This window comes from Micromys minutus, assembly GCF_963924665.1.
Source record: "Micromys minutus genome assembly, chromosome: 5".
NCBI lineage: Eukaryota > Metazoa > Chordata > Mammalia > Rodentia > Muridae > Micromys > Micromys minutus.
Genome location: NC_137974.1, coordinates 68,105,205 through 68,130,533, shown reverse-complemented (window position 1 = coordinate 68,130,533; position 25,329 = coordinate 68,105,205). Strand labels below are relative to the sequence as shown.

At 40.4% G+C, this 25,329-nt stretch overlaps 1 protein-coding gene across 1 annotated transcript in view; it reads left to right on the top strand.

The window, feature by feature from the left end:
* The window catches only part of COL19A1 (collagen type XIX alpha 1 chain), a gene marked incomplete at both ends in the record, with an annotated part of 301,963 nt that extends 286,014 nt beyond the window's left edge, over positions 1–15,949 (top strand). The window contains 4 exons of the mRNA XM_080916766.1: positions 2,215–2,281; positions 9,595–9,723; positions 15,601–15,678; positions 15,822–15,949. Of these exons, the coding sequence (XP_080772892.1) occupies positions 2,215–2,281; positions 9,595–9,723; positions 15,601–15,678; positions 15,822–15,949 (402 nt within the window). The remainder of the gene's footprint in view (positions 1–2,214; positions 2,282–9,594; positions 9,724–15,600; positions 15,679–15,821) is intronic.
* Between the last annotated feature and the right edge of the window lie 9,380 nt (positions 15,950–25,329).

The window sequence follows — 25,329 nt, the reverse complement described above, 5'->3', positions numbered from 1 at the left end:
GCTGTCTGCACCATTAGTTACGAGTATGTGCCGGGTCCTCTGATCAACATCGAAGGATCATCAAGAGAGACAAACCCAGATCTGGCTGACTCCAAAAATCATGATTTGGTTTGCTTTGGGTTTGTCTAGTGTGACTGGGGGATGGGGTGATATCTCAGACAGGATCCTGTGGTATAGCAAACCCAGGATCCTCTGGCCTGAGCCTCCCACGTGCTGGGATTACAGGTGTGTACCACCACACATGCCCCAAACCAGGCCTTTACACTACTGTCTATAGTTGTTCCGCATACAAGCATACACGTCTGTTTCACACTAGGACTCTGTTTCAGCTGGCCACTGAGCAAATTTGCCCTGAAGTAGAAATGAGAGCAAGAATATGACGGCAGCAACCCTTACCTTACTAATATTTCAGGGAGATCCGTATGAGGCCGTGAGGCTGAGGAGCTTAGTTTAAACCCCTGTGACAGGAGAATCCTCCATCAAGTAGAAAGTTAAAGACTGACTCTAGAGCGCCCCCTCCTGTTCAGACCAGTAAAAAGCAGGGCATTCACTCTTTTTACCTCATTGAGAAACCGTGCCTGCAGAAAACCTCCAAAACTTGAGTGTCTGTTTCTACTATCAGACCTTGGTCATCCAAGGTCATTTTTATCTAAAAAAAAATACATGCAATATATATTATCATACCTTCCCCTTCCTAACTCCGCCCACATCCTCCTCATCTCCATACCCGACTCACCAATTTTGTGTGCACTCTCTCTCTCTCTCACACACACAGAGTAAATACAAATGAGAAACAAAAAAAAAAGAAAATCAAGAAATAAAATTCCACAAAAGCAAAAATCAAAACCGTCAAAGAAAAGATAAAAAGATGCCCAAACAAAGCAAAATGAAAATAAATCCACAAAAAATACCGTTGAGTTTGGTTTGTATTGGACAACAACTCCTGGGCACGGGGCCTGCTCTCAAGTGTGGTTTTGCTGTGACACTGTCAGAAGGAATAGATTCTTCCCTTTGCCAGAGTATCAGCTGCAGATAGTGACTTGGTTGAGGTTGGGGCCAGTGTCTGCTCCCCTGTCTTACCTTCGTCCATGTTCATTTTTCCCATGCACACTGGAAACAATGTAGTAGCTCCGACCAATAGAAACCAGCACCTTATGAGCACATGAAATTGCCTTTGTCTAAATGAATGGGTTGTTGTGGATGGACAAGCAAACCATATCATCATCCCATATACAGGATAAACGTGCAAACAGGATGAATGAATCTGCAGCGAGGAATGATGGGAAATTCACCAAGACAGGGACTTTTGAACATTAAGGACAACTGCCTGGTTTATGGGAATAACAGGGGCCATGGCTGAGAATCACATTGCATGGGGATTCCCACAGATCTTTCCAGCCCCTCATATGGAAACTGTGACTGGCAGTGGAGGGGTCTCTGTGTCACAACTTCTAGTGGGCTCTATGTTGTCTTCACTGCCGAGCATGGAGCCTCAGAAAATAAACAGGAATACAAAGAATTGTAACGAGAGACTTTGGAATTCTGACCATCTTGAGACTATTAGCCCCCTTTTGAAACCATCAATTAAGCATGGCTATTATGAAAGTTGGGTTTTTATCAAGGCGTTAGCCATTCAGTTGACACTACTTACCTACTTAAGGTTACCAGGTATGTCAGGTGTTTTCTACTAAAGAAATTACTATAGTTATGTTAATACCTAAGTTACAATAGCATGAGACAGGCAAGCATGAGAAAGCCACGTTCTAGAATAAGCCTGTGATCTAGTGTTCTGTTTGGGGTTTCCTTTGGAGACCCATGATGTCACTTGCTATAGTCATTACCAGTATCCAGGAGTGGATGTTTAATTGTGGTTGCTTGGTAAAACCATGGTGAATGCACTATTTTGAGGCAGCAGATACCTTTTTAGATCAAATGCTAGGAAAAGCTGAAGCTCATAGTTGCTTTACAAGCTGTGTGCTGGACTTATAACCGGTGATGCTAACATTTCTCCTATGAGTAGAGAAACATGGCTATAGGCAACTAGGAGGCAATGGTTTGTTACTTTATTACATACGGTTAAAAGGCCCAAACAATGCCATGGTTTTGCTTGACAAATGCATATCCACAAAAAGTATGCCAAACACAACATTTCTGTACCTTATCCACTTGTGTGCCCTGCCCTTATTTTAACAGACATTTTTTTTTCTCCCTTAGGCTGACGCTGTTTCATTTGAAGAAATAAAAAAGTACATTAATCAAGAGGTCCTAAGGATTTTTGAAGGTTAGGTTTGCTTTATAATACTTCTGGATTTTTTTATGGGTTTCTACTTGCCACCCCCCTGTGTGGAATCCCTTCAGTGACATTCTTGAAGTGTGCCAGCAATCTTAGCAGATCCATTTCCTGGAGAAGCAGGAAACTCTCTCTTTAAACTGTCTTTCCTCGCAACTTGTCAATAAGACAACACAGGTCAAGTGCCTTCTATTTATGCAACTGCCTTTCAAGGATTTCAACACCCATCAGATGCCACCTTAATTTCTCTATGGAGTAAGTACATCCCCACCACTGCCACCCCAGGGAGATGGTGAATTGACCAGTGAGTGTTTGAACTGAGGTGGGCTACAGTGTCTTTTGATCTAGACCAGGGTCAGCAAACAAAAACTACCAGCCACCTCTGTCTACTACAGGCAGACTTTTATGTGGCTCGCAAGCTGGGGATGGTTCTTACACACATTAAAGGGTTTCCCACCTGAAGTCCAGATCTCCGGTAATGCGTTTTGGGGTACAGTCATATTCACTTCTTTTCATACTTCCCAGTTTTTCAAGGCTGTGGGTGAAGAAGTGAATAGATGTGAAAGACTTCCTGTAGCTAGCAAAGAATTCAGTATTGATTACCCGACTCTTCTCAGATATCCCAGTTATACACCTGTAAACTCGAGATAACATTGTTTGAGAAATAACACAACAGTGTCTTATACCCCTTGTTGGCCCTGAATTCTCTATGTAGTCCAAGGATGGCCTTGAACTCCTGATGCTTCTGCATCCATCTTGAAAGTACTGAGACTGCAGACATGCACCACCTTGCCTGGGTTATTAGTGTCTTTTTGGGGCTGGGACCTAGGGCTCCATGCATGCTAGTGAGCAGTCTACCAACTGAGCCACACCCTCAGCCCACCATTGCTTTCTCGAGGCAGTTAAGTCTCTGCTGACAGTTCATTTGGAGTCATCGTTTAGCAGCATTGTTCGTCCCTCTGAAGAGTTTGTAAAAGAGTTTCTCGATATTATTTCTAAAATCATAAACTGGCTGCCACAGTCAGCCACCCTGCAGCTACTTCCAGGAACGGCTGTGGGTCTCCTCCAGAGACTCAGGGAATTTGTTCTGGCAAATTTACCTAACTCGTATTTCTAAGTAGCACAACCTCTAAGCCTGTGTACTTCCCTTTGGATTTCTGCCCAACCACAGAGTTGCCCCGGCCAGGAAGCTGACAGCTAAGGAATCATTCCCATGGCTCCTCTGGCTTCACCCCTATCTCTCCTGCTGCCCCCCACCTAGGGCCCTAGTGAATGACAAGACACACTACCCTCGGGAGAGTTTGTCTACCTCCAAAGCCACAGATTCCCTAGCCTCAAGATAGTTTGCTAAAGAGACCCAATAGAAATCGTTCACTTGAAACTTCTAAACTCCAATCCCACATGTGATGTCCCCTCTCCTAGTAGCTTTCTCCTGTCACCAGCCTGGCAACTCTGTCTTCTCTCCCACATGCCTCAGACCTACAGCATGGTTATTTAGCACTTACTCTAATTTGCCCTCAAATCATTTGATTTTTCCTTCAGTCCATCTGATTTTTTTTTTAACTCAGAAATCACCCTTTCCGTGACTTCTGAACACCACTTTCCAAGAATAAAAAAAGCAGTGCTCCATTTTCACAAATCATACCATTGCGAGGTCAGTTTCCTCGTCCACAAAGGCTTCTCTGTAAATGGCAAGATTGTCACATTTTAAAGCAGTTTCAGCAAAATAGCACAGTCCAGTTAAGTGCTGGGGTTCAGTCACGCCTGTCTACAGCCTGTTTCTTAGAGGTTTTCATTAAAGTATCAGTAAGCACCCCTGCTGTCTCTCCACACTCTTCTGCTCAGGAGGGGGTCCTTGCTCATCAAGCAGGAGCCCAAGTGGCTCCTCAGGAGATCCCACTGTTTGCCTTAGTCATTGTCCCAGATGTTCAGATGGCTCCTCTTGTGAAACCCTACACGGGGACCTATGTTTTAAGTTCTCCTCCAGGGATTCATCAGTCCCCTTTAAAGGTGGCCCTCACCTTGGGCTGTCCTCCAGACCATTACTACCCTGTCCTTCAGAAGCTAAATGCACCTCAAACCTAACAAATGGAGGGAGGCAATTCTCCATGATCTCAAAGCTGGGTTCCACTTGGATCACAGCACACAAGCATGCGTCCACTCTAAAGTTAGATCGAATTCCCACTTCCATTAACCACTACGTTGACATTTTTGCAAGTGAGGTAAAGACACAGAGCAGAAACAGATGCTCACTCACAAGACTCAGCTTCTAGCCACATAAATCAGGGGATAACCATATCGGAGAAGCATAGGTTTTGCTATGGCCTCACCTTATAAAACTTGAGCATTTGTATCTATTGGGATAAAAATTATGAAGTAGCGTCTACAAACCATCAGACATTTCCACTCTTTAAACCCTCAAAGCCAGACCTGTAACTAAGGGAGAACAGGAAAGTGAGGGTGATTTCTGCTTCTGGATTTCCAGTGTTCAGGAAACCTGTGTCTTTCCCATTTTTACATATAACGCATATGCATGTGTGTGAATGAATATAATGTATTGTCCTGTTCTATTTCAAGGTAACACGTCCTTCCTTCCTATAACTAAGATGTTTATAAGCGTATGTATATTTGTGCACATACATGACATCCAACACATACACGTCCTGGGAGATACAGAAAATAGTGTCCACACATAGTCTGGCTTTCCTATTTGCTGCTTCTGTTTGTCTCGGACTCATGCAGAGTCAGTCACATGACTGACAGGACTCCCTCTGTCTCCAGTGACCTGTGGGTGTCAGTTCCCACAGAAGGATGTGTTCTGAAGCCTGCTGAATGTGGGACTTGCCAACTGTGGTTTTTCCATAGGGTAGCTAGCCGGGCATTCTAAATGAAGGTCTTTCCGTTTCGGTGCCCTTAAGTATCTGAGGGGAAGTTATTTATTTATTTATTTATTTATTTATTTATTTATTCATTCATTCATTCATTCATTCATTCATTTATTTATTATTTACAGTATTAAAGCCAGAGTCTCACTGAAGTCTGGGGCTGTTAAGGCAGAGACAGTCTAAATCCCCTCTATTTATTCATTTTACATTTTAATTAAGATATAATTATCTCAGGTTCCCCTTCCCTTTTCAGAAAGGGAACCTTTGGTTTCTGGGCTCGGGAAGAGTCACTGCCTGGCTGTTTAGAGAAACATAAACACCCGTCAGCTATCGGATCCTCAGCTTCCAAACTGTTGTTGCTACTTTCTCCTTTTAGGTCCCCTCATTCTTGAGTTTTATGACTTTACATGTGTCCTGGTTGTTTTTTCAAGTATCCACAGAGACTTAAAGCAGACGTGAGGGCTCAGTCTACTTTCTTTACTTATAACATTCCAAAGCAACATGCTTACAAAGGGTCAACGACTATGGCACTACAAACTGCAAAACAAGCGAGTCCATTATGTTACTTAAAATTAAAACAAACCTGGGGAATAATACAGATCTCACAAAAAAACTTGCTGTTACATTGCCTCATAGGAGAAAGCCTACAAATAATTTTAGTCTCGTAGACATGTGGGAAAGGCATGGAAAATTATCCAAATAAGTGATTTCTAAAACAGATTATTTACCCTGTGAATGAATTCTCTTAACCTTAAGGCTGAGAGATAACAATGTTACTAAGGGATGAGCACTTCCCTTGAGAAGTCCATCCTGTAACTAAAGGTTCCATAAAGGGAGGTCAGAAGAAACACACCGAAGTTATACTAAGTAAGCAGGCAATTAAACTTGAATGGGCATTAGGAGAGAAGACCATTGTTTTCTTTAAAAACCTAAGTGACGAATTCCATTTGGGAAACAGCAGGCAGGTAAGAGCTGGGTGACACATGAATGTCCCTTACTTCTTCCTTTAATACTCATGTCTGCATTGCCATGAGATGGTTCTCCTGGGAACCAAGTCATGTGTCCGTTTTGCCTATCAGACTGCTGGCTCTTGCTTTGCTCGGGCAAGCAGAATATGAATGGTTTACGTACACCTCATCTAAAGTCTTTAATTTTCTGCCTTGTTAGAGAGCAGAGCCAAAAACCAGTCTAAATGACTAAGGGGTTCTGAAAACAGAGAAAAGGCAATTAAGAATATAGGCCTTCAGAATTCATTTAGACGCTCAGAAACTATTATTTTCAATTGTGGAGCATTAGGGTAGGGTTCAGAAGAGGTAATTAGCTTATGCTAAATGGCTGTTTCTTGGTATAGCTCAAAGCTCGAAGTAATTCTTTAAAAATAATTGTGGTTTACTAAAATTATTTTTTAAATACCTCCCCAAAGTACTTTCACTTCATATGTTAAGGGGAAAACTTAGGATGGTGAATATTTCTGTTTAGGCATTTACGGTAGTAGGCATGTTTAAAACCACTTATTTATTGTTGTGTGTGTTCATGTGCACATCCACGTGTGTTGGAACATGTGCCACAGTGTGTGTGGAGGCTGGAATAAAATCTGCCAGAGCCAGTTCTTTCTTTCTACCATGTAGGTCCCAGGGATTGAACCCAAGCACTCGGGTTAGCACAAACACCTTAACCAGCTGAGTCATAGAAGCTCCAAGTTAGTTTTACAAGTTACCTTTGAATTACTAAGATACTTGGTCCTTTGAAGAACTTGCATGGTGAGGAGAAACATTAACCACTTTGTTTCTTCTTTTCATGGCAAGACTCTAACTCTTCTAGCTTTCTATTTTAAAAATTAATCACCAATATATTAGACTTTTACAATATTGATGTATGAAATATAACCAAAGCAAGTTTAAGGGGCCGCATGGCAGATTTTTTTTTTATTTGTAAGTGAATTCATGACATTGTCAAAATAGATTCCAGATTAAAATTTAAGTATTCTCTTGAGATGGAATTTAATGAAGCAATACTCTATGTGAAATCAAATAGTCAGAAGTTCAGTAGTGACAAGAACTGTCTTTCAGCAGCTGACAGATTTCTAATCTGGCCTCTCAGATTATCCCAAAATAGCTGAAGGTGCTCTGCAGATATGCCTTATAATACATGTGCCTATAAAGACATGATAAGAGTTCTTACTTAAATGATAAGTTTAAACGATTAAATACTTTGATTCCAGAAGAAGAGTAGTTGGTGAGAAAGTCCACAATCTCTAATCCAAGGTTCTGCTACAAAGCATGTTTAGTCAGGTGTGGTGGAGTCACAGTAGACTACCAGGGGGTTCAAGGCTAGCCTGGACTGCATGAGACCATGAGTTTAAAAAATGTAATTAAAAATAAAATCAAGAATGCTTTGTTAAGTTAATAATATACCCAGTTCGGAAGTTAATTTAAATTAAAAATTCTTATTCATAGTTTCATACTTATAGTCTTTGAACCTCTTTGGTGATTCTTTTAAGTTTCATTAATACACCTACTTTCTCATTTCTTCATTTTTGTGTGGAGGGGTGTTGTATGCAGGGTAGGGGTTGGCTGGAATATGTCCCATGTGGCCAAGTACATGCACAGAGGCTACAGAGGATATCTAAATGTCCTCCTCTACCACCCCCTTCTTATTCCCTTGTGACATGGCCTCTCACAGAACTAAGCTTGGCTTTTCCTGCTATTCTGATGATCATTAGGAGTCTCAGTGATCTTCCTGTCTCTGACCTCCTCAGTGCCGGGCTTGCAGATACACCCAAACTCTCACAGCTTTTACATGAGTGCTAGGGATTTGAACTTGAGTCCCTACACTTGGCAGCAATCACTCTTACCCACTGTGTAAGCCTCAACATGCTAACTTTCAGCATTGCAGGCTTGCTTTCATCTCAATGTATCATGACATTAATCACTGTCTGAGACTTAGTAGTTACATCCAGCTGTACCAACTATACAGGTGTTTTCATGTGTTGATGATGAGCCCCTGAGAGGGTCTGTTCAGTTAATGTTCTCTGTCATCTCTAGGTACTTTCTCCAGGATGCCTATATACAGTGTTGTGTTCCAGGCAGTCTGTTAAATGCAGAAATGATGATGTCTATGATGTGCTCCTTGGGGTAGCATCCTTTGTTAGGAAGTACTTACTTCATAAAGATGTATCACTCAATGCTTAACAAAAACATGGCACATATTTATTTACCTGCTTCCCCTAACAATGCAGATAATGTGTTCATTTCCTGTGATTTGTCTTCTCCGTTTTCTTAGGCTCACAGAGATATGCAGACACATTTTTTTTCTCGTTTTCACTGCTGCCACTGCCTTCAGAGGGCAGAATCTCATCTGCAGCAATAATGAATCTATTTCCCTTTTATAAAACTAGTCATCCTCCTAATGACCCAATTGAATAAATGGCACAGCAGCTGGGCATACAACCAGAAAATGCCTAATAATGCGGAAATATAGAATTCCTGCCTTAAAAAGTAGAAGTTACTTGTGACATTATTTGTCTACTGTAGAGATGAAGTGGTGAGGTGAAGCCAACAACCGCCTTTCAGTGACTAAATGTCTCTGTGGCAAAGGCAGCGTTGTCACGTCATCTGTTGCCATGTAAAAAAATACAGTCCCCACACACGTCAGGGAGTCGAAGAGTTAACAACTTGAAGCGTTGCTTTTTCATATTGTTCAGCCTCCAAATCTGGGGTAAGGTCACAGACAGGATCCCAGTCAGTTACAACCATTTTACTACATGACTCGTGGAAAAGGGTGGACACCTCCAAGTTCATGAGCATAGCTGTTCAGGGCAGCATGTTGAATGTTCCCAGTGCATACTCCTTGTCAATGGACTTCCTCGGGGTTAGCAACCGAACAGCAACTAGAAAGCTCCTGTTACACATTGTCCACTCAGCCTTTTCATGAGAAAGGCAAATCTGGCAACCACTCAAATACAGGGACTGGGTTCTCACTTGGAAGTAGGCATTAAGGAATCTGTGAATATACTTAAAATTGCTACACATTCAATATATGGCTAGAAAATACCTTACATTTATTCTTAAAACAATTCCATAAGAATTTTTTTCCACAAGTTATAGCCAGAAGTTAATTAGACAAGTGTTCTGGATGCCCCACTGCTGGGTTCCAGGAACACTGGAAATTCCTAAACCCTCTGATCAACCCATCTGGTCCTTCTGTCTTTGAACAACTCCATGGAATTTATTCTATATATTTTATCAAAAAAAAAAAAAAAAAAAAAAAAAAAAAAAAAAAAAAACAGACCAGTTGGTATAGAATATGTGCTTCAGTTATAAATTGAATTTTTTTCAGCTTCATGTTAAAATGTTTGGAAACATTTTGGCATAAAGACATTTCCATCACACGATGTATTCTTTTCTTTCATAAATGAAGAGAGGATGGCTGTGTTTCTATCCCAGCTTAAGCTGCCTGCAGCCATGCTGTCTGCTCAAGCTCATGGGAGGCCTGGCCCACCAGGGAAGGATGGCTTGCCTGGACCCCCAGGAGATCCAGGGCCCCAAGGTAAGGCTGAAAATGTAATTGCAAATTAAAATGTGTGTGTGTGTGTGTGTGTGTGTGTGTGTGTGTGTGTGTGTGTGTGTGTGTGATGTGAATAAAATGACTTGTGGGATATCTTGTAAATGTCTTATTTTCTAGTGATAAATGTTAAGTATTATGACTTCAAACTTAAAATGGATGTACCTGCTACTCTAAGATCATTTTAATGATAACCAGAATAATAATTATGCTGTTTGCTTCTCTGTCACTGTCATAGAGGAATCCTAGAGTTGTTTCTGTTGCTATCTTACTGATCCTCATCTGAGCCCTAAAGAACTGGAAAAAAGAGAGAGAGAGAGAGAGAGAGAGAGAGAGAGCTTTGGGAGACTCTACTACAAATAGTCATTTAGGGCTAACAGCTAATTGGGGAAGCTTAGACTAATGGTATAGTAGAGTTTTACAGTTAGTAACTTTTAAAGTATAAACGTAATCTCCTAATTTGTTTTTATTTCTGAGAACTTCATACATGTATACAATGAAATATTATCTTATCTATTCATTTTCCTACCCAAGTATTCCCATGCCCCCTCAACATGGGTCGTCCCAAATCCCTCTTTTAAAATAAGTCACTAAGTCCAGTTGGTGCTCCCCATATGTGCACAGGTATCATGCACCCAGAGGTTGCAGTAGAACCCTGAAGGCCTGTAGAGGCCACATTCTCTCTTAGGAGTGAGTTCTCCTTCCCCTGCAAGTAGACACTGCCAATAGTTCCCATCTGAGAGGTAGGGCCTGGGCATCATCTACACCAGCTTTGCCAGAATTTTTGGATAGCTTGAGCTTGGGTAGGTTATGGGCAGATAACTACAATAACCTTTATACTTTAAAGGATACTTTGTATAACTTCTAAAGTCTTTAAATTCAAGCTTATGTTAGCAAGGAAAAAGTCGTCCCACTGATGACAACTGAAAAAGACAAATGCCCTTGAGTGTTGCTTGATTCAGTTTTTCTGACACAGCTGTTCTGTAAAAAATGTGGTTAGCAATCTGCATACGAACTAGATAGGCCTTTATTTAGATGACTCATGGATTCTGGCAGAGAAAAGCCAAATTTAGTGAAGATGGATCATGAAAAACAAGGTTGGAGAAGCTGCAGCCATAGTCACCTTTGCTACCACCAAAGTTATTCCTAAGCATTCTGGGACATTTACCTCACTGTAGTTCTATTAAATTCTACTCCAGAATCCATATTTAATTACCATCTGCACATGGGATCCACTTGAGGACAGACAGTACAGCCCCCTGCCCACATTCCGAAGTCCTACACATGACAGGGACAGAAAATCGGACATTAGCCACAAGGATCCGTGCCATGAAGAAGAAGAACCCTAGACACCAGCAAGTGCATTTCCTGATTCTGGCTGAAGTCCACAGTAGTTCCCACTCAGCCTCAGTGCTCTGCTGACCCGTGGAGAAGATGGACGGTTATGGTATTTTAGGCATGTTAACTTGGGTTCCTCAACTTACCAAAGGCAGTATCTGGGCATTTGGAGGCAGTATGAAAGATGGGGGAGTAATAGAGGCTGCTTCCAGGGCAACAGGCACAGTCAGCTATGGAAGGCTTCTCAAGGGAGGAGGTTGCTCGTTGGAGTACATAGCCCACCATGGTTGGATCCCCAAGGAAAAAGCCAGTTATTCCAAAGCAAGGCATCAAAGAATGACCTAGTATTCTGAGTTAAGTGACCAGAAGATGAGAACCATTTTGTCTCAATGGGCCATGCAGACAGGAGGCTGGGAGGCGGTGCTTACATAGACTAGGACTGAAGACTGATGGGAACTTCTGCACAGGTGTAGATTTGTGCCAGGGGTTGAACATCTAGTCCTAGCCACCTGAGCATAGTGCTTTACTCTTCTGCAAAGATCATTATTGCCTCCGGTTGTTCTAGTCACTGATGGTGTGGTCCAGGTGCAGTTCCCATTCCACAGTGGACAGGCTGAAGGGAGTAGCTACCACAAAGTCCTCTTGCTGACCCCCAAATGCGTGATAAAGGAAAGCATACTGCACCTGATTATTGTGAGAGACACAAGTCACATGAAGCTAAGTAGGGAATCAGCGGGAGATCTGCCCTCGATGCTCGGCTTCAAGATCACTGTAGTTCAGTGAGACTTCTGGTTTCAAATAGTTTAGGAGCATGTTATTGTTTTAATTCCAAATGTGGGGAAATGGGGCTGCATCACAGCAGGTGATTAAGATTTATCTCATGCTCTAGCAGGAGCAAGTTTATGGCAGCTGCCGATAGTTTCTGCAAGTGTGTGATGGTTGGAATTGTAGGGACTTTTAAGAATATATATAAATGCCAGAACCTCAGCAGAGAAGCTGTTTGGTGGTTGCATGCTGAAGTTATGTAACCTTGCATGAAGAGATGAGAAAAACAAATGATATATTCTGACTGTGAAGATCAAACTTCCCCAAGGAACTTGATGACCCCAATCAGCAGAAAGTAGTCTAATGACGTTATCATCCCCTTCTATTCTTTTCTCTCTCCTGACTACTAGCAGGTTGATAGGGTAGGAGAAGAGGTGTGGAGAGATGGGGGAGGGGTGAACCCACAAAGTAGCCCCAAACACCATAGTTTTCCTTAAATACCCATTTTCCATTTGTCTTAGGTCAAGAGGTTTGACTCACAGTTGAAGGAAAGAGAAACATGTAGATTCAGAGGCAGACTTTTGTGTGTATACACCTGTGCAGAAGGTGCTTATTACCTTTTATTTGTTGGGTCTCTTCTGAAATCAGGGTGCATGAGAACTGGAAAGGCCCTTAAAAGCCATCTGAAGATATGATGCTCTAACCACATGAAGAAGCTTCTGGCTCCAGGCATCACACCAAAGTGTTGGGAAAGTCCATCTTGAAGATTCTCAGTCAGAGACGATTTTAAGTCAGAAATAGTAGTAAGGTCTTTGAAAAACAAGGCTTTTATTTGTTACTGAGTCAACTGATCAAAAGATGACCCCCCCTTCTTTGCAAGGAATTTCTGTGGGTTTAGCCACAGCTATGTGTACATCACAGACTATTTATAATGAAGATCCGAGGTGTGATTCTTGAGTTTGAAGCAATTCCCCATTTGGTTTCCAGTTTTCTTTAAGACAAGTTCAACTAAAATGGACAAAACTGCTGTCCCACCAGAGTATCTGACAACAAACATACTTAGAAGAGGTTGCCTTAGCCTTTGGTTCCCCTGTGGGACTTCTGATAGTGAACATATCTTGACTACAAGCTGTTGATTGGCACTTCAACTCCGTGTAACGTTAAAGTTCCCAGAAACATGGCAGAAAATAAGGTTTACCAAAAAATAAGACCTGTTTTAAAAAGAGTTCTGTGTATACTCATACTGTAATGATTGCCCTAAAAGCCACAAAGAAATCTCATGGGAGAAGAGAAAGAAGGGGAAAGAAGAGGAGGTAAAGAAGGGATGAGGAGAGACAGAGGGAGAAGGAGGAGCAGCAGGTGAGAAGGTTGGGAAGCTGCTGTTGGATTTTTGCCCCTTCTCTGGGCGAGTACTAGAAATTGAAGGGGTTTCTCTGGTAATGAGTAACTATGAAGTACTCAGAGGATGAAGCCGTATATATGATTCCAATGCTCTCTCTCTTCTGTTTATAAAGAAGGAAGAGAGCATCCATGTTAGCCTCAAATGCTGGTGGCTGGGTTAGCACTCTTCATCCTGTGGCTCACAACAACTACTTTTAATAAGAGTGGAGTGCAAACCACAGCACAGAAAGGGGCAGGAAACGTGTCTGCTGAGCTGTGTTCCAGGGTACACTGGCCACTTGAAAACTGTGTCTGGTGGGAGCTCACTGGCTTCCAGGAATTGTCTAAAATATGCATGTGTTTTTAATAGTACCTGTCAGGAAAAAAAAGCCATTTTAATTTTAATTAAGCGGCAGTTTGAAATGTGCACCAGGAAAAGGGTCTTTTTTATCACCTTCATTTTCTTCATGAGTTTAAGAAAGGATATAAAAAAAAAGACCTTATCAAGTGTCTGGTGCTTGTTCTGCAAAGCAGGAGATCGTAGAGGCAAAGAAGGAATTGATGTGAGGCCGTCAGAAATATGCCCAAGGGAGACCATTCTCCTACAAAGACTTACTGATGAAAAATGGTGGATATTCTTCCAATAACCCAATCTTCTTAAAGGACAGTGCTTTATTAGGGAAAGTTCTAAGGAGGCCATTTTGTTTACATCCTCCTAGATTCCCAAGAGAGTAATGACTCATGTCCTGTTAAAGCATTTCTATAGAATTTTTATTTTAGCCCTCACACTAGGCTGTGACTGTGGATTCTCACTATGCAGAGGGAAAGGACCGCTCGTGTGTTTCAACTCTCCCAGAAGGGGTCTGCAGCACAGAACCCACCACAGCTCAAGGGCAACAGACCTAAAAATTATAGCCCAGCTTAGCTCTCCTATGGAAATGATGATGAACTTTCCCAATGAATCGAACCTTCTTAGTTGAGGTTTATGCAGAAGAATTTTTACAAAATGCAGTTGATGTTTTCAAAAAGGAATTGATGAAAACCTTGAGAAATGGATGCTACCTGTATAAGCCCTGGTCATTTCAGAAAGAACCCACATGTAGACTTAATAGAAGAAAACAAAGAAGAGGAAGACAAGGAGAAGGGAGATGAGGAGGGGGAGGAGGAGACTATATACACACCATCAATTCTTAATGGGACAAGACTGGGTGTCACTGCTCTTTCTGAGTTCTTAAAGTTTAGATACCATCAGCTTCTAAATCAAGGAAAACCTTTTATTTTTTTTTTTTAATCCAGTGACCGCCAATGGTTCTTGGATAGTTCTGACGTATCCAAAAGAAAAAAAGAAAGTTAGCAGTTGGAAGCCTTTGGAAATAGGACATGATTGTAAGGCAAAATGGCCAAATGGCTCAGCAGTGAGCAAGCCAGTTAGTGAACAAGAGAAGCTGAACACATTGTGTGTGTGTGTGTGTGTGTGTGTGTGTGTGTGTGTGTGTGTTGTATATGGGGTATGGCCATATGTATGCAATGCCTACAGAAGCTAGAACTATTTTCTGAGTTTATGCTGGTGATGCTGCTTCTCCTCTCACCATATATTAATTTTCCAGCTCACATTTATTATCCATGAAGCATAAATACTAGGTTGGGCACAGCAGAGCACAGAGGTCCTTACGGATGCTCAGTGATAAAGTCTTTGCAAACCAAGGTTTTGACAGTGAGATGTTAGCACTACACATAATACCTAAATACATTCTTCATATCTTCCTTTATATGTTTATGAAAGGTGTGTGAGCCTTCTTCAGCAAATTCTGATGGGGGTCAAGGTACAGGAAATGGGAAAGACACACACAGAAAAAAATTTTTGTTGCATATGAGAACAAGACAGCTTAGAAGTGCAAGCTTTAGTGTAATAATTAAATGAACTAAATAGTTAATAAATAACTAATTAAATGAAATAAAGGAACAAGCAACTCATAATTTCAATATCAGCAGGACATAAATTTGAGTCAAGTCAGTTTAAGATAAAAACACAAAACATTTTTCCATGACATTCAAAGGCTAAGGACCAGACATTTTAGCTATGCTAGGAGAGAAAAGATCAAGAAATTCCAGAAGTGCTTAGTTGTATTTTTCAAGGTTGGTTATTATTTTTAAAAAATAAATCTCACTATCAAAATCATGGTTGTGTGGTTACCAGGTTCTCCATGCTTTATCATGCCCAATCTGTATTCGTGTTTAATGCATAAATGTGAGATGGATACTAATTCATGGTGAGCAAAGAAATGGCATTAACAACCTGACTCAGGAAGCAGCACTACCCTATGCACGTCAGTGCGGGACACCCCTCTCACGCCTCCTATTTCATTGTCTCTCATCCAGGCTACCGAGGACAGAAGGGAGAAAGAGGTGAACCTGGAATTGGGCTGCCAGGGAGTCCGGGTCTTCCTGGATCTTCAGGTACTAGACTTATCTGAGTACACGCTGTCCTCTCGGGATAGGCGTTTTCTTCCCTGTGGACCTTCCGCGTTCAGCTGAAGGAGAGAGGGGGCAGGCAGGATCGCATGTGACCCAAATTCTCATGGTGTGTTGTATTTCCCTAGCAGTGGGTTTGCCGGGATCACCAGGTGCCCCGGGGCCTCAAGGACCCCCAGGACCCAGTGGAAGATGTAATCCAGAAGATTGCCTCTATCCTATGCCTCCTGCCCATCCGCAGGCAGGTGGGAAGTGACAAGGACGGACGGACAGACGGAGGAAGACATCGCGTCCGGTGATATCTCCATGCCACTTGAGCCAGCTTCACAACCTCGTGCTCTCAAGGTTTACGAGTTCTGGTCCGCTTTATTTTCTTTTTCTGATGCAGGGGCAGACATCTAGAGCAACCACCTGAGTCCTATTCTGACAGTAATCGCAGATAAGAGTTTTCCGATGTTTGCCAGTTTCGTTTCATACGTTCTGCTTCATTGTGGCTCCGAGTTCAACTGTCTCAGAAGAAAAATCCAAGCGAGCCTGTCACGGGTTCGGCAGAAGAGATCACATGAGATGATTTGGTACACAGACAGCACGCACTCTGTGAACTCGTCAACATGACTAGCTTTTGACTCCCGAATTTTAACTTTTCTAAATTTATCTTGATTGTTTCCTTCGTATTTGAACTTACTATCCTTGCTTAAGGTTTTCTTTCTGCTCTTTTGAGATTGAGGTAATACATTACTGCTGTTGACTGTCTTATGACTGCTTTTTATAAGAAGTCTTATACCATCCTACATTCATTCGATTTATACAGAAAAAAAATATGCAATAAGAAATTCGATTTTAATTTAAAAACAAAAAACCTATGGGAAACTCTTTATCAGGGAGCCACCAAATCATCATAGCCAACTACCGAAATGCTTTTGTGATTTCCTAGCAATGAGCTCAATTTGAAGCATGCCTCCCTGGCACGGACATATGCTACTTTAAAAAATAAAAAAAAATGAAGAACCAACTCAACCCTATGCCCACATCTCTGAGTCTCCTAGGGCGAACTTCAAAGTGGTTTTCTCGAAGAGACCTTTGGTGGTTTGGTGCTTAGCTTTAGCAGCCTGGCAAGACCTTTGTGTCTGGCACATTCTTTTTTCTGACTTTATGATTCCCTACACCCGCCATCAGAGAAAAGCAAAGGATTTGGGATGCCCAGAAAAGAAGAGTCCTCATCTTGGAAAATGGGGGTAGAGGGTCGGCAAAGTCATGTTGAGTACGTGCAGCCCTTGCCGCTCTTAAGGGGATTAATGTTTTCTCAGAAGCCATTGAAAGGTCCAGCTTGGCAGAGGAAAGACACCGTAAGCTCAGGGGTGAGGGATTCAGCTTCGCAGTGGACTGCCTGCCTAGCAAGCATCAAGGCCCTGAGCGCCATCCTCTGTCCTGGAGGAAAGAAAGAAACATGTTCGGAAAGGAAGCAAAACCCCAGTGGTCCTGGCTGATTTACCCCTTCTGTGTTTTGTTTTTATTTCTACTCCCTACCTGTTCGTTGCTTGGAGAAACCTTGGGTGGGAAACAGCTGATCTCCTAGAATAATGAGCAGAGGGCGTTGTTGTGATTTAGCTGGTGGGTGGCACAGAAGCTGAGAGCTTGCAGCGCCAGAGCCCTCGAGTCACAGTCACCTGACTCAAATAGCAGCACCTCTTCCGCAGGATAAGAGGATGCTTTTGACTGTTCATTGAAAAAGGACAATGGGCTTAGAAAAGCAACCCACTGAAAGTGGTAAAAGCTGTGAACAGTTTTCCCCCCCTGGAAAGCCTGCCTGACTTAAGGCAGAGATTGTTTAAATGCACCCATGATTTGAACTGGTTTTCATTACAAACAGACGAGCTGCTGGCCCGGTACTGTCAACTTGGCTGTGCATAAAATAACTTTTTAGGTATTTCGTACTGAGTTTTGTTGTATATTTCGATCCAAGCTTATTTATTTTCCAAGTCTACTTTATTTATTTCCAATGTTTTAGACTTAAAATTGTTTATTCCTGTGTTTTCTTTCATATGCAATACCTACAGTGGTGCTGTATTTTAAACTTGCCCAGGAATATGCAAATGTTTGCATAAGTATCTTCATAGCTAACTGATAATCTACCCCACAAAATGTACATAAGGTGAAAAGTTGGTGCTATGTGTATATTTTGAGCTTCTAATTTGTTGAATTTTCTGAAAACTTACACTTCACTTGACACATATTAATTTACTTGAATTTGCTGTGTAGCAAAGACCTTTATGTTTTCAAAGATTATCTTTCATATTAATTGATGGGTTGTTTATCCTTGCATTTTGGCTTATTCAAAACTATTTTATAATTTCAATATTTTCATGAACATTTGGATGGTGATAGGTGATTAGTTTATTTGTTAGTTTTTTTGTTGATCAAGTGCTATGTGCACAAAGATGCACCTCATCTTCTTCTTTTGCAAATTATATCCACTTCAGTTCTGCAGAACAGAATTCTTTCTTACAAATTGGATACTTATTACTCCTCCTTTTTTCTAATTTTTGTGAATGTATGACTGACTTATTCCTGTTTCAAGGATTTGTTGACATGACTTGAGGACTGTAGGGAACTAGAATGTCACATGACACAAATTGAAAAGTGGCCTGTCACCATGATTCAAGCTCACTTTTGAAAATTGGGGCATGAGATTGTATCTGACATAACAGAAAAATGGAACTAGATTATATGGCACAAACCTCAATCTTCTGTTATTAATCTTCAGATTTTTTTTCTTCTGTCTTGGCTCTGTTCATAACAAAGGGCTCCAAGAACACTTGGTCTAGCTAACACTGCTAAGAGATGGGCAGGTTCCCAACCCCATTGGAAAAACAAACAGGATAATTTGGTCCCCAAAGCAGGATAAGTAATATCCCCCTAAATAACCATTTGTTCTTGGTGTTGTTTACATCAAAGGAGAAGAATTATCAGTTTTCTCTCATTTTGTATTTCAGATATGCTTTAAATACAAAATGGTTACAGGCCATAGTGACAACGTTAAAACTAATTTCTTTTCCATAAACAAGGATGTCTGAATTCTAGTCCTAAATTTTACACCACTTCAGTTTGCAATTTTAGGTAGAATCTGCTTATGTAGAGAAGATCTGTCCTCAATTAAGATATGTTTTGCTTTTATGGTCTAAAAGAGAATGGCCCATATATGTGTGCATTGTTCTTTCCAGCAGTAAACACTGGCCATTACTTCTCACCACAGTGGAAGCATGGTCAGTCTTAAGTCCTTTAAGGTCTTACCTTAACCAGAGCTGCTTAATGACTTCAACCTTGTGTGCTTTTTTTTAAATTTCATGATAGAGTTGGAAATTAAAATTTTGCCTAATTATAGAGATTAAGGAATTATTTTGTAATACACTGCTTACATAAATTATTGTTTGCTGTTCAGCTTATAACATAATTTCTATGACTGTATCTTATACATTAATTATGGTTTAAGCTTGTCTCTTTTTGCAGTTTCTTCCACTTCTGAGAAACTTATGATATACCTCCCTTTGTCCACAAGATGGTGTTTGAGGCAATTTGTTCAGAACTGAACAGATTTACAGAAGTCTAAGACCTGAAAAAGTCTGGCAGACAGCTATGTCAGACATTGGCCTTTGCACTTTTTTGTTTTGTAAATATTCTTTGTAAATTATACTTTATTTTACTAATTAGTATGTTTCCAAATTTTCAGTATCTTTGCAAGGCAGGCATAATAACTTTCAGTTTGCTGACTAGGTCAGTTTTATTTATTGACTATGTATACCCCCATATGTTATATGCAAATCTGCTATAAGGTTGTCCTGTTCTTCTCGTGTATTTAAATAACCAATGTGCACACACCGGCACACACCTGGGTATTCATCCTCCTTTGCAGACATGGTAGATACTCTTGACAAGTAGCTTACCACAAATAGACAATGTACAAATTATACAGTGTCTAAACCCTTTGTCGCACAAGTAAAATTTCACAGTTAAATTTGTACAGTGTCTATTTTTCTAGAAACATGGCACTATTTAAAAAAAAATAAGTAGGAACAATGGTTTCCAAAATTCTCCTTTTCTTTTAATGCCATCTTTTTTCCTAGTGTCAGTAACTCTATTCAAGAGAGAATTAAGTCCAGTGATGCCGGGGTTATTTGAACGACCTTTGGAAAAGCTGAGCAGCGTTGACCTTTGCCCTCGCTCTTAAGTTATTTTCCATACTTGTCTATACGCATCTACCTTGTAAAGACTCACGGGAATACAGGGAGTGTACTCTCCACCCGCCCTTCTCTCAGAGACTGACCAGACCCCTATGAGGAGATTCCCAGCAGAGTTTAATTATTAACCCTTTAAGTCATGTGCATCAATGTAATGCTGGCCACTGCCATTTAGGCAACAGGAAAAGAGGTTATTTCTGTGTCTGTTACTAATGTAGCTGGAGCTAGCGTATCAACATTTCACTGAGAAAAATCATGTGGAAACCTCATCGTTTTGGTTGAATGGACCACAGCTCCAAGAGGACACGGAGCACAGTTGTACAGACAAGTAGACCCAGCAAAAAAATAATTATCCAGAAGACAAGACAAAGCTAGGAACATCTGTATGGAAAAGGTTTCAACCTCACTTCCAGAAGTAAGATGTGGTATGAGTCAAGAAGTCAGCTACTTGCTTCGACAACGGAGGCATCAGTAAACTTAGGACTAGCCACTTAAACTTTAACACACGTCTGGGTGTTAGCTTGGCTATAATAAGCTCACTAGCATAAAGATGCAATTTTACAACTTTTTACTTTGCTGTGGTATTTAAGGCATCTTGAGAGGATAAGTACTTTTGGTGAATTTAAATTCTGATTGTGTTATGGAATAACTTTTTAAAATAACATTTGGAGTGTACTTTTTTTCTATCCATTTTGTTTGTTCAATATCTTGCCTCATCCGCTACTTAAGGTTTAATTTCATTACACTTACATTAAGTGCAATGCTACTCAGTTATCATAAGCCCCGGTGAATATGTACTTGCAGGCATTTGTCCCTCTAGCTTCATCATATGCCATGAACTTGTCACCTCTCAGCAATAAAGGAATCGACTCTAAATCAGGGAACACTTAGGTGCGATTCTTAACACTGTGTCTACATGTTAGCCCTCCTCGGCAGCTGATTCTCCAAAACAGCTCCTTTCTGCTAAGTCTTGGCCACACTGAAGAGGCTTCACAATCAGTTTCACGCCAAGAGCAAGCCCCAAAGCATCCAGGGAGCCGGGCACTGCTCTATTCCACGTACTCAGAGTTTGAATTTATAACCTACCTCCCTGGCAGCTCATGAAAAGACCAGTATATTGATTTCAGATGACAATTATAAACAACACCAAAAGCCAGAGTGAGCCCAAAATGATGCTTTCTCCTAACAGAGACTAAAATCAGTTTAGACTCTTTGCTAGCGAAAGCTAAGAAGCACCACAACTAACTTTCCTCATATAATATGCTTGTCAGTGTGTCCACACATATTTAAATACATAGTGTTTTCTAACAGAAATAAATTTTGTCAAAATATGCCAGTGGCTTTGTATGTCTATATGGGATAGCTAATGACTTAAACAGCTCTTGACTATTCTTACCTTCATAGTCCCTTATGATAAATTTAAGTAGGTGCTCTCCAAGGAATATTATCTTGTCTTATGCAACTGTGAACTTGAAGAATGGATTAAAAACACATCAAAATAGACTTAAATAAGAAGACGCGGATCCAAAAGGTTTCTTAGAGTCAATGCCCCCAACGCCCCCCAATTGTTCTCTTGGGTTGTTCGTGTGGAATGAAAGGCAGTGTACAAAAGCATGATGAACACAAAGTGTTAGTTGCCATTTACAAAGACTACAAATACTTACCAGACAGAATCGCTCCCCAATAGCCAAATCTACCAAGCATGCTACAGTCCTTCAAATAACATTCTAAATACAATTTGAGTATCTATATTACACATACAGTATTACAATCGGCTGATTTGCATTTAATAGCTACTAAGCCAGCATATATTACTGTTCAGCCTCACAACTTTATTTTAAAAAACTTAAGTACACACCTGGCAAGCAGTTTACTACATAAAATGACAACCTGCCTGTCTTAAACACAAATACTATCTTGCACTTTTAAGATTCTTGAGGACCGTTTTCATTTGTACCAAAAATAAATAATTTACTAATAGTTCTTCCTTAGTACTGTTTTTGAATTCTTTCCCATGGTTATCAACATGTTTAAAAACAATTCAATTGACATTTGGAATTACTTGTGTCATGAGAGATTTTCCACCTCTACTGGTTAATTTTAAACCTGGATTTTATACCTCAGAAACACTGTATCTCTGAAATTAAATAATACGAAAGCAGAGTCTTATATTTGGGCATGATTTGGGTCAGATCTAATGTTTGAGGATTGCAATATTGGTCAAGCCAGAAATATAAAGTATTTCAAGTTGGTCACCTAATGATATGACTATTCTTTCATGCTTATCTGATTGACAAGACAATCACCCAATCTCATCAGTGAATTTGTGTGCTCAGACGGCAAAATGATTTCCATACCCCTTAACCAGCCTGTTGGCTATTTGGAATGAGGATCAAATCATACTTCAACTGGAGCACTGAGTAGAAATGAGCCAGAAATCATTTGCTCTTGATTAATCTGTTCATGTCTAAGTAACTTCAATTACCTACACATTCCCCTCTTGGCAAGTTCTCAGGTGGACACTACCCAACTTTTACAGCGACATAAAAAGAAGATGTCTCTTTGCTAGGAGTGTATGCCAGGTCTTCCTGTATTCAGCAGCTGTCTTTCATGGAGAAGGTTCACTGGGCACTTTTATTTGCAAGTTGTTTCTTTTTTTTTTTTTCAAGAATTGGTGCATCTATAAACTGTTTTTACTGAAATTTACCACGGGTTGTTCTTATCATTTGGAATGTACAAGTTTTGCATAAGCTTCTCTAAGCTACTGTTCCCAACGTTACTTACTGTATCCATGGGGCTTGTTGTACAACCTAGAGAGGCATTAGGTTTGTGTAACAGTTGGGTGAACTGACATTTGATTTTTTTAAATTTCTTATGAATATGACATTATAGAACTGAGGAACATGTCTAATTGGTTAATTTTTCTTTTTCTGTATTTGATTATGTCACCTCAATTAAAATAAAAGCACTTTGATGAAAAGATCATTGCGTTGCCTGTTTTGTGTGTCATAATTCTTTTCTAGGAAGCATACACCATTTTTACCTAAGGTGCCATACAGATCCATTATAGATGTCTCCATTTCTAAGAGCTCTTTCTGTATACCCATATGAATATATGTACATATGATTATATATGTATAAATTAATTTATGTACCTATAAAGAGCTCTAGTATGCACAAGAAAGAAAATAAGATATTTTTATTTCTGCACCTCATTTACATTAGTTAATATGATGACCTCCTGTTCTACCTATTTTCCAGGAAATGACATCATTGATTTCTTTTCACAGATCAATAAAACTCCATTGTGTATATATATCACACTTTTATTTCTTCACCTGTTGGTGGACACCTCATCAGATTCCATAATTTAGTTGTGCATATGGCTGTTTAACAAACGAGGATATGTAGCTATCTCTGAAGTTTGTTGACACAGAATCCTTTGTGTATACAGCCAGAAGTATGATGGCAGGGTCACACGGTTGTTCTATGTTTAGGTTTTAGAGACACTACTATACTGAATTCCACAGTGACTAACATAATTTACATTCCTGTCAACAGTGTCTAAGAGTTCACCCTTCCCGCACATCCTGGCTAGAATTTGTGGCTGGGTTGTAATAACTGGGAGGAGATGGAATTTTCATGGAGTTACTTTACATTTCCCTGACTCCTAAAGTTGTTGAACATTTTTCCTATTTTTTAAAGTTCTTTGAGGATGGTGTACAATGTGTGCTCAAGATATTCACCTCCCTCTCCCAAGCCCTCCCTACTCACCCAACTTTTTGTCTGCAATTTTTTAAGACCCATCAAATCCAGTCTGAGCTACCTGTATACTCCTGAGGTTGTAGCCATCCACTGGAACATGGTCAACCTGACAGGGACCACTCCCTCAAAGAAAACTGACTCTCCCTCCCTCACAGCTCTTCAGCTAGGGGTGGGATCCTGTGCCCACATCCCCTCTCCATCTTTGTATTCTATCAATATCTCAAAATATCTTCTGAAAACTGTCAATTCATGTCATCAGTATGTTGATTGGTGATTGGCTGGCTGGTTGGTTGATTGGTTGGTTGGTTGGTTGGTTGGTTGGTTGGTTGGTTGGTTGACTGATTGGCTGGGGTTTGTGGTATTTAGTTATTTGAGTTCTTTATATAGTCTAGATATTAACCCTCTGTCAGTTACATGGCTGGCGACTGTTTTCCCCTTTTCACCGTGGTGACTGTTGCCTTAGTTATTCAAAAGCTTTCTTAATTTTATGTAAGCCAACTTGTTAGTTCTTGACTTTACTTCTTGAGCTACTGCAGATCCTTTTAGCAAGTCTTCCTATCCTCCTAAACCCTGTAGTCTCTTCACTACATTGCATTTGAGCAGTTTTAAGTTTTCAGCTCTGAACATAATGGATGTATACTAAATTGACTTTGCCACATTTTGGGAGAGAGCAACCTCATTTTACTCTCCTGCACACGGCTAGACACCCTTTCCAGTACTACTCCCTAAAAAGGCTAACTTTTCACCAGTGGATGGCTTTGGCATCTTTGTCGAAGAAAAACAAGAGGGGGAGGGGCTGGGTTTAATCCTGTGCCTTTTGTTGTATCACATTGGTGTGTGTGCTGTTTTGTGACCTTACCATGCTGACTTTGTCACTGTCCTTCTCTAGGATAAGCCAAGATCAGGGACTTATCTTCTTGCTTGAGTTTACTTTAAATATTTACATTCATTCATGGATCCATATAATTTTTAAGATTTTTTTTTCAAGTTCTAGGAAGAATGTTCCCGAGTGTTTTATGGGATCCTCCGTATCTACAACTCAGTTCTTGGAAATAGCCAAGCTATTTCCCCTACCTTGTTTTTTCAGTCTGTCAGCATGGAAAGGTTTTGCATTTTTTAGTGTTCCTCGGTTTTTTTCCCTTACTGTCTTGGCATTTTCATTGTAAATGGCTTCCATACCTTTGATTAGGATTATTCCTAGGTATTAAAAAAAAACATTTTGAAGCTACAGGAAAAGATTATTTTCCTAATTTTTTCCCAGTGTGTTCATTATCAGTACATTAGGCTACTTATTTTGTATTCTGCTGCTTTGCTGAAGGTGTTCATTGGTTCTGGGGTTTTTCTTATGGACTCTCTTTGAGTTTATTATGCATAAAATTATATCACCTGCAAATAAAGATGATTTTATTTCCTACGTATCTATTTGAATGAGCAAATCATTTCTCCAATAAGTGAAGTGAGATCGAGGAAGTGTAGGAAAGTCAACCGAAGAACAAAAGTATCCAATTTAAAAAATGTCAAAGATGACAGATACTTCTCAGAAGATGTCACGACGTCTGCATAACCAATGGGGACATGAAAACAAAAACACAATGTCAATATCTCTAGGGAATATAGAACAAGCCACAATCCATCG